Genomic DNA, 10,967 nt, shown 5'->3' with positions numbered 1-10,967 from the left:
TAACATCAACTAGAACTTTTTTTACTAGTTTTCCTTTTCTTTTACAAGAGAATAATCATTGTATTAATATTATACTACAAAAGCATGTAGACTCCATAATTTAAAAAATTAAATGTCAGATATACAAGTAATGGCATTTTCTCCAATAATTCACAATTTTTACAATTTCTGCTATTTTGGAACAAACGTTAAAATTTCCACGATTTAATTATCATTAAATATGAATTGAAACACTTAGCATCTCAAAGAATTATTAAGAATGGCAGAACTTAACAGTTAACTATAAATCTTACAGTAGCTCCTCTTTGTTACTTTATTTCAGTAAGCATTCTACTATGGCATGTTTTCAAGTGAGTAGTTCTGACTTGAAAATTAATTTCTTATATTAATTATGAAGAGCTTTGAGGATGTACAATTTTGTTAAATTATATGATAACCTTGAACTGCAGGATATAGCTACCCAACTTATATGGAGTATGTATCTCACTACTGCTTTGATAAAAGGTCATTTAAAATTCATACTGAGTGGAGTTTAATTCAATTTTGCAAAGGCTTTTTATGAAAATCCTAATATGGAGACCTTGTTTTGGGAACCATGAAACTCTCAAAATCTACTCTGCAGTATTTTAAGTGTGGGCCAACTGAAATTCCTATAGAAAAATGAGGACAAAACTGTACTGATATTCTAAAACAAACATAGTATGATATTGTCATTATATTGACCAAAGCATAATTAATGACAGAAGTTGTGAGTTTACTTCATACCTAAACACTAGTTATTCGGGAGTCCTAAATATTTAAAGAAATGTTCACTAGCAGCCAGTATTAGTAGGCAACTACATAAAATAATACTGTTATAAATTTTGCATTTAGTTGCTAACATGTGATGTCAGTACAATTCTCAAAAACCTGTCATTAGTAATATATGAGTTGCTAGCAAGTGATCTTCCCTGAGGTAAGAGACCATATGCAAAAAGTCTGCTCATTTCAAACCAAATTAGATACTTAAAAATAATGGCAATAAGGACCTGTGGCTGGGATTCACAGATGCATTTCAGATTGGTATCTTAATTGCAAGCAGTAGGCTTGATTGTAAAAATCAAACTAAAAATCATCAGAAGATATAAAGCAAATTTCACAGTCAATAGCATTTGCTAAATTTCTCAGTCTTTATCCTAACATTTTCCAATAAAATACTTGAAACATAGTGAAAGGGGAAAAAAATAGGTGTTGGGCTTGCTCTTTAACTAGTTCCTGAGTAACCATTCCCTTGGCGTTCATTAAATTCTAGCTCATAATATTTGGCAGTGTCTTGTGTTCTTCAATTTCAGCCAGTTTCTCATGACTAATATTCTAGACATACACCACCTTCAAACTCTACCTAGACTTTGGGTCATCAATTCAAACTTGGTATGATTACCTAACAAAGTGGATTACTGAAGAAAAAAATTTACAATTTTACTTCAAGTTTCAGTGAAACATCACAAACAGAATAATAAGATTGAGCTATATTTATGTTACATCTAAGGCTAAAATAATATTTTAACTGATTTATGATCTCTAGCTTGAACTCAAAGTTGTGGTGATCACAAATGGCAGTACTGAAAAATAAGAATTCTACAGTCATCTATCTGATTATGATAACCATATGAAACAATAAAGGATGAAAATTAAGAACTTAAATTGTTTCTAAAACTTCTTTGTGAAGATGATACCTGGCTCACTTCTCAAAAACTATTAATTACTCCAACCAAATTTCAGCAGATTTAAAATAATTTCAAGAAATCTGACCATTCTCAAAATCAAGCCTTTTATTCTTTATCAAGGGAGAACCCAAATTATTATTATAATATTCACACCTAACCAGCTTCTAAATAGCATTGCTGTGGCAAGAGAAATAGTGTTATCAGAGATTTAAGCCCTTCTCCTAATGTTCACAGGTGCACTCTAATTTGACTAAATGCAAGTATTAATATAATAGGAAGATAAAATTTCTGATATTTTTCTATATGCTATGAGTATAGTTGTCTGTTATTAACAAAACATGCCAAGCCACAGGTGAAGAAAATACTTGTTAAAGAAAAAGTGATTATATCATTTATCTGAAAGCAGCACATTTGCTTGTTAAACAGTTTTCCTGTATTTAATTTAATAAGAAAAGTCAGTTTCAGTGGCTGAAAAAGCCAAAAATAATTATAGTGGTTAGTGGTATTTGTAATTTTTAGTTTAATACACAGAAGCCACCTATACTAACTAAATGGGAACTATTATTTGGTAGCTGCAGTTCTTTATGCAAAACACACAATATTAAAGTCCTAAATTTTCCTGCTCTTTAGATATTAAGATAATTGAAAGTAAATTTAGAAGAATTGAAATAAAATATGGTTTAAAATGTGATGTGATAAAATTAACCTAAATATCTATCTTGCTCAGGTATCACCTGCAGAGTGTCTAGATTCTCCATTCTTTCCTTACTCAAATGGAGTACTTCATTTAGTAAGTGGATTAAGTCAGAGAGACTTTCTTAGAAAGAAATCCAAAACCTCCCTCCTTTGGAAACACAAGTCAAAGTACTGTCTAATATTCGTTATGAATCAACAGACTGAAATTTTGAAACCTGATGTACATTTTCTTAGACTGCAAACACAGTTCTGCATCTGTTACATGTGCAAACAGAGACAGCCAGGCTTTAAATGCTCTAGATAAGAGATTGTATTAACATACATTTTGTCTTTCATCCATTCAAATTCAACTTAATTTCAGTGAACAAAGGAAAAAGATGGATTGAATTGTACATTTCAGAATACAGATTTGCAGAACAGGATAAAATAGTGCAATACCAATCTCAGGTTAACATTCTTTGTCTTTAAGATAATAAGCATGAGAGCTGCTTTTTGAGGAAACTGGCACTAAAGGTTTGATGAATACACTATTTAAGCAAATGCCCAGTAGATCAGGGTCTGATGCAGTAACATTTGCATCCAAATCCAAGTGAAGCCAACAGATAAAGAAAATCTTATGGATGCTAAGGAAAAAAGGAAACATTTTTGGTTCAAAGGGGCTCAAAGACACTTAGCATATACAAGCTTAAATACCATTGATCAAAATTGTAGAACAATGTAACTCATTCATAAAGATAAATTCTTATATATAAATTCTCTGTGAATCTGACAGACTCTGAAAATTAGAGATTAACTACTGCTACCATTATTTTTAAATTTTTTACCACACTTTACAATCAACTTTTCTGCAAGATTAAAGAAAAAAAAAATTCAGTGGTACTTGACCAGGCCAGGATTAAAAAAATAATGGTAACATATTATCAACAACAGAGCACACAATTGGCTGTGTTGGCTCAGACAGCAACATTACTGAATCACATTGACTTTATCATTTTAGAATAGATATTTTCCCCCTAGCCTTGCTCAAATCAGCAAAATGTTCTATCATTACACTCTATTCTCTAGGTATTTTCACCAAGAATACGTATCTCTATGAATGTGTTTACGTTCACGGAAACATCAGGATCCCAGTATCTAATAAATCCGTCGATGAATTTTAAGATATAATTTAGTTCTGATAACCTTCAAATTTACATAAGTCTTTTGACACTCTAATAAATATGTGGAATGGTTACCTTGATGATATCAATGTTAGCAAAATCTCATTCCCCCCCAGTTCTAGCCTTTTCAGAAAAACAAACATTAGCAAGAAAATTTTCATGTTTGAAACATTTAAGACTTTCATGGAATTAAAATTACAAAAAACTTCCAATGAACCACATATATGGAAGAAACTCATCTCAGCAGATCTAATAACTAATTTATAGGAATTCAGAGCCAGCCTGGGCAGCAGTATATTAAAAGCTATTGCCAGTCACACACTTGCTGTCATGCACTGAATAACAAGATAGAATCTTTGAATTATATACGTACAAGATTTTTATGACTAATCAAGTTATGTGGCCCAGCCAACAAATGTTACATATTCACAATAAACATTCTGCCTTTATTAGCCTCTAATTAAATCAAGAGTGATCCATTGGCTCAGTTGTGTTTGTCATCTCAGCATCTTGACTATCCATCTCTTCAGGCTCCTCCACTGAATTTCCCTTTTGTGCTTTTGACCTTGTGGCAAATGCTGTTCCTAGGGCCTCTGTCACACAGCTATCAGTTGTTTCTGTACTCAAATTTTCAGTGCCACCAGTTAAAGAAAAAGATTCAGGTAAGCCAGTCTGAAGACTCCCAGACTTCACAGAAGAACTCACAACTTCTCCTTTCCTTTGAGGAAGATCAGATGGTGACTGCTCTGTACTTTGATCCCGCAAATGCTTGTCCATCGAAGCCTGGATAGAAGAAACCATTTCCTGCAATTTTTTTCGCTGGGCCTCAACCAAATCAGGATCAAGCTGCCTGCTGTCTCTCATTGTAACTACTCCAGGAGCTATTCGAATAAGCTCACTGTTACTAGGAGCAGCTGTGAATACAGAAGGCTCTATTTTAATGGAACTATTACTAAAGTCTGTCCCTGTATTATGCTTCCTTACAACTGAGGCTTCCCTAGCTCTTGAATCAAGGTGTGGGTTACTAGATGCAGTTCCTAAAGAATGCCCTTTTCCCTGAAAGGCAGTTACATTATGAAGCTGCTCAGATTTCTTTTTCACTACTCCACCACTACCTAGTTTTAATAGCCCATGTGAGGGACTTGATTCTCTACTTCTTGTAGTAGCCTCTGCTCGAACCTGACTTACAGCCTCTTTAACTAAATCTTCAACATCAGGACCGATGGGAAAATGTCCTGCAGCATCCACACACAATTCCAGTCTATCTTCAGAAGCATTATAGACAAAGGTTTTGCCAGGCAGATGTGGAAAAGTACAATGCTTGCCATCAGCCATACCTAAAGAAGGGAAAAAAACACATTTAATATATTAAAATCTTACTTAAAAAGTGTAGTAACGAAAATTGTAGTTGAAGCAGTGAATTTTCAACAATATCCAGATCACAGTTTTGAAAACAAAACTAATTAAAAAATAATTATATTAATAGAATTTATTACTATTAAAAATAGCATGACAGCCCTCGCTTCGGCAGCACATACACTAAAATATGACGGACCTTCCCCAGGAGAATTTTTTTTGTTTAATATCATTAACCTATTACAAACTTAGGAACAGGGCTTAAACGAACAGCTAAGCTATGAGAAAACACTAGCAAAGGTATTAGTAAAACAACTGCTTGCATTAAAACAATGAGAAAATAGGGGCGCCTGGGTGGCTCAGTGGGTTAAGCCGCTGCCTTCGGCTCAGGTCATGATCTCAGGGTCCTGGGGTCGAGTCCCGCGTCGGGCTCTCTGCTCAGCAGGGAGCCTGCTTCCCCTCTCTCTCTCTGTCTGCCTCTCCGTCTACTTGTGATTTCTCTCTATCAAATAAATAAAATCTTAAAAAAAAAAAAAAAAAACAATGAGAAAATATACTTTCATTTACTAATTAAAATTTAAAACTTTACAAAAATACCTATAAGGGCAAAATTTACACAAAAATGCTGCACAGTGTGAATTAAAATTAAAAATCCTAAGTAGCTCTACTGAATTACAGAATACCAGAATAAAAGTGGTTTTCTCAGTGTACCTTAGGTATGTTATCTTTCACAAATATAAAAGACAATGAACTTTCAAAATGAGATACCCCATAGTTAAAGAAGTAATTATGTGGGCATATTTAGGAAAGCTAACATTAATGCACTGTGCCTTTGGTATAACTCTAAGCAATGACACTTGGGTTGCAATATAAGAATTTTTTTTTCTTAAAAAAAAGTTGTATTTCACGTTACTCCTCATTCCTCTCTGTTAAGTCACAACCACCAAAATAAGCCTGAAGTACAGATGCTCCTCAAACGGACCCTGAAGTTTAATTTACTTCTCATAGTCAACTAATGTAGGAACAGAAGAACTTGAAGGCAGGCTTCTATTTTCTAGTTGAGGAACTTGATCTCACTCTCTGGTATTCCAAAATTTTATACTTTTTCCAACTGAGGTATAAGAAAATTGTGTGTCTTTTAAACTATCCAATATCCTTACATTTTAAATTTGTTTCTCAAAGTATATTACAAGTATGCAAAAATGGGGGTTTTCAAATTTCATAAAACCAAAGATTTTCTATGTTAACAACAAAAGAAAGATATAGTAGAGAACTCTTATTTTTTTAAGTAAGCTCCATGCCCAGCATAGAAACCATGAAGCAAAGAACTCTTAATAATATATGGTGCAAATGGTTATGTTTATGGCAAAATATAAAGGCAAAAGCAAACTAGTTAAAAATGAGTGAAATTGTTAGTGCTACACAAATACAGAGGTGGAGAATGAGTGAACTCTAGAATGCTTAGTGGGCATTGAGGTAGTCTCCAGCTTTGTAGGTTATTATTTATTTATTTTTTTTTAAGATTTTTATTTATTTATTTAACACAGAGAGAGACATCACAAGTAGGTGGAGCAGCTTGCAGCGAGAGAGGGGGAAGCAGGCTCCCTGCAGAGCAGAGAGCCCAATGCAGGGCTCAATCCCAGGACCCTGAGATTTTGACTGAAGCTGAAGGCAGAGGTGTTTGTGGGTTTTTTTAAAGATTTTATTTATTTGACAGAGTACCCCAAGTAGGCATAAAGGCGGGCAGAGAGAGAAGTGAGGAAGCAGGCTCCCCACTGAGCAGAGAGCCCAATGTGGGGCTCGATCCCAGGACTCTGGAATCATGAACGCAAGCCGAAGGCAGAGGCTTTAACCCACTGAGCCACCCAGACGCCCCTGAAGGCAGAGGTTTAACTCTCTGAGCCACCCAGGTGCCCCTGACTTTGTAGGTTATTAGGAGTAGTTCTTCCTCCCCTGAAAAAAGCTACAGAGTGGTTCTAATGTATCATTGCGAATATTCTAAATAACCAGAGAAAAGAACTGAACTGCAAATGAAATACACAGTAATTTTTAATAAACATTCATTTCAGTGGTAAGTATCCATTAATAAAAATCCAACAGAATTTCCTCTTGGAACGTTTCTGGCATAGGTAACTGACAAAAAGAGACAGACAAAATTTAAAATTAGAGATGTGGTCTCAATGGTTCCTTTTCAGGCCACAGCCTTGGAATCGGCTTATTACCAATCCCCTACCTCAGAGATCTGTAAATAGCCCATGTGAGGGACTTGATTCTCTACTTCTTGTAGTAGCCTCTGCTTGAACCTGACTTACAGCCTCTTTAGCTATTAATCTTCAACACCAGGACCGATGGGGAAATGTCCTGCAGTAACCACACACAATTCTAGTCTATCTTCAGAAGCATTATAGACAAAGGTTTTGCCAGGCAGATGCGGAAAAGTAAAACTTGGTTCAAGAAACAAAGGGAGCAAAGAAAAGAATTTTGAATGATTAAGTCCAGAGATTAAGCAAAACTTTCAAACATTCACTTCAACAGATGACACTTATTGAGTCTCACTATATGTCAGGAACTAAAATAGACCCTGAAGATTCAAATAAAATGTAATTCTTAGGAAACAGGTACAAACAGATCATTATAATACAATCAGGTAAGTATAATGATAGGTATACTCAGTTCACTGATTTGGTATTAAATGAGAAAACATGCAAAGCATAACACAGACTGCCTAATATAAATCAGGCAGTCAATGGTTTTAGTTCCTCTATTAGATCAAAAAGTTTTGTAATTGTTTCCAGACTGCTATTGTGATGCTTTCCTTTGGTCATTCCTGGAAAGGATCATAGTCCCACATATCACAGTATCATTCACAATGAAACACTGGAAACAGTCAAAGTAAGCTTTCAACAAGAGAAGAATGGCTAAGAAAATTATGGTCTATCCACCTGATGGAAGTAATATGCAGCTATTAGGAACTGATATAAACAAGAAACCTATGATGCCTCATATATATAATAAAATGCACATGAGTAGCAGGAAACAAATCTAAGTACTGTAATTACAATCAGGCCAAAACATGTATGTATGAGACAAATACTTAAAAATCATAGGTGATGTTTCCGATTTCTATAGTTTCTAAACCTTTTACATTATTAAAAATATTCTGAATATGTATTAAATACTTTATGGGCTGTACTCCCTTTAAGCATAATCATTTACATTTTATGTAACTTATGTAGTCTTAAATTTTAAGAATCAAGGTTATTAAAATTCCTGTATCTCATATCAAAAGTTCTATCACACATTTACACACAAAAAATATATACTAATATTTAGAGCTACATTCTTCCTTACATCAAAAAAAACAAAAACAAAAACACACCCAGAAATGCATCAGAAAAATGGATGAATAATATTAAAATGATAAAACAGAATACTATGCAGTAATGAAAATGAATGACAGTTGAACCCATCAACATGAATAAATCTGAAAACCTGTTGCATAAAAGCAGCAAATCACAGAGAATATATATAGCATAATTTTCAATTTCCATTTTCATAAAGTTCAAACACAAGCAAAACTCAACATTATAAATTAAGATAGCTATACAAGTTTTAACTAAATTTGTCATCTACATCTGCATTTATCTCTACATAAAGACCTGCAAAGAAACTTATATTTTAAGCAAAAGAACTTTAAAATATCTTTCCAAATATAAGGAATAAGAATATTAATAGTCTAGTTAAATTGGGAAATATTTCTGTTCTAATGTAGATATAACCATATGTTTGTTAGGGTGGATTTGTAAAAAGAGAAGTATGTTCCAATTATTGGAGGACATGGGTATATGTGTTTTGGGTGATATAGTTTGATTCTTTGACTACAGGATAATAATGATTTGCCACATGAATATGTCCTAAACAAAAGAAGTAAGGGGCACCTGGCTGGCTAAGTCAGAGGACATGGGACTCTTGACCTTAGGATCAAGAGTAGGAGCCCTATATCAGGCGTAGAGATTACCTGAAAAAATGAAATTTTAAAAAAGATAAAACCCTGCTACAAATATTAGAAAAGACTGTATTTTGAAAAGTAAAATAATTTTCTAACAATGACCCATTTCAAATGGTTGTTATAGTCAAAAGAATTTTAATTATTCTGCAAATGACAGCTGAAATTCTAATAATAACAAACATTAGCTAATTACTTAATAGGTACCAGGCCCTTTGCTAACTGCTTTATGTACATGATTCCATTTGATCCTAACAACCCTGAGATTATAATACCCACTTTACTAATGAAGACACTAAAATTTAGAAGTCACACAGGGAGTAAGTGGTAGAACCAAAATTGGATCTCAGATGTTCTTACTTCAGAGCTCTAAACCACTCCCTAATAAGGTTAAATTGAGACAGGAAACATTTGAAAAAACTCTAATGGTTCTACTGAGAGATAATTCACATAAAACTCATTTTAAGTGTACAACTAAATGGTTGTACACTTAAGAGAAAAGTAGAATCATCATCAAACACTTTTAGAACATTTTCATCACCCCGAAAAGAAACTCAAACCCATTAGTAGTCACTCTCATTTCCTCCCCTTACCCTAACTCCCAGCCCTAGGAAATACTGATTTACTCTGTCTCTGTAGGTAAGCCTATTCTGTGACATTTCATTTAAATGGGATAATACATGGTCTATTGTGACTGGTTTATCTCATGTAGCGTAATTTTTCAAGGTTCATGCATGATATAGCATGTACCGATACTTCATTCCTTTTTATTGCCAAATAATACTTCATTGTATCCAAATACTAAATCTTACTTATCCAATCACCAGTTGATGGAAATTTTGGGTTGTTTCCACTCTTGACTATTATGAATAATGCTATTATGACCCATTTGTGTACAAGTTTTGCATGGACAGGTTTCATTTCTCTTGGGTATACACCTAAGAGTAGAACTACTGGGTTGTAACCAGTTAAATATGAGGAACTGCCAGACTGTTTTCCCAAGTGGCTGTACCATTTCACATTCCTACCAGCAGTATGAGGGTTCCAATATCTCTATATCTCCTTGCCAACAGTTCTTATCTGCCTTTTTGATTATAGCCATTCTAGTGAATGTGAGGTACTATGTCATTATGGTTTTGATTTACATTTCTCTGATGGTTAATAATGCTGAGTATCTAAACATCAGTTTATGTACTTAATGGCTGTATATTTTCTTTGGAGAAATATCTATTCAGATATCTTGCCCATTTTAAAATCAGGTTATTTGGCATTTTACTGATGAGTTCTTTATATATATTTTTAAACACTGTATGTATTTATTTATTTGAGGAAAAGAGAGTACACAGCAGGGGAGAGGAGCAGAGGGAGGAGAAGCATATCCTCCAAGGGAGAAGCAGGGAGCCTGATGCAGGGCTCAATCCCAGGCCCCTGGGATCACGGCCAGAGCCAAAGACAGACACTTAACTAACTGAGCCACCAAGGTGCCCCAAATTCTTTATATTTTAGATACAAATCTATTATCAGATACATAATTTGCAAATTTTCCTCACTCTGTGGGCTGTCTTTTCACTTTCTTTCTTTCTTTTTTTTTTTTAAGAGAGAGAAAGCATGAGAGATACAGAGAATCTTAAGCAGGCTCCTCGTCCAGCGTAGAGCCTAACATGGGGCTTGATCTCACAACCTGGAGATCATGACCTGAGCTGAAATCAAGAGTCAGACGGTTAACCAACTGAGCCACCCAGGTGTCCATCTTTTCACTTTCATGATGGTGTCCTTTACAGCACAAAAGTTTGTTTCTTACTTATCTACTTTTCTCTTCTGTTGCTTGTACTTTTGGTGTCATATCTAAGAAGGCTTTGCCAAGTCCAAAGTCAAGAAATTTTATGCCTATGGTCTTTTTCTAAAAGTTTTCTAGTTGTAACTCCTCTATCTAGGTGGTGGATAAATTTGAGCTAATTTTTTATTTGGTGTGAGGTACAAGTCAAAACTTCATTCTTTTGTATGTAAATATCCAGTTGTCCCAGCACCATTTGTTGAAAAAAC

General features: G+C 34.3%; 1 protein-coding gene across 1 annotated transcript in view; it reads right to left on the bottom strand.

Annotated features, from left to right (window-relative positions):
* The window catches only part of VCPIP1 (valosin containing protein interacting protein 1), a 31,270-nt gene continuing 20,303 nt past the window's right edge, over nt 1-10,967 (bottom strand). The window contains exon 3 of the mRNA XM_059166315.1: nt 1-4,899. Coding sequence (XP_059022298.1) covers nt 4,028-4,899 — 872 coding nt within the window. The 3' untranslated portion in view covers nt 1-4,027. The remainder of the gene's footprint in view (nt 4,900-10,967) is intronic.

Source organism: Mustela lutreola, chromosome 3 (genome assembly GCF_030435805.1).
Source record: "Mustela lutreola isolate mMusLut2 chromosome 3, mMusLut2.pri, whole genome shotgun sequence".
Classification (NCBI taxonomy): Eukaryota; Metazoa; Chordata; class Mammalia; order Carnivora; family Mustelidae; genus Mustela; species Mustela lutreola.
This window is presented reverse-complemented; position numbering and strand designations above follow the sequence as displayed.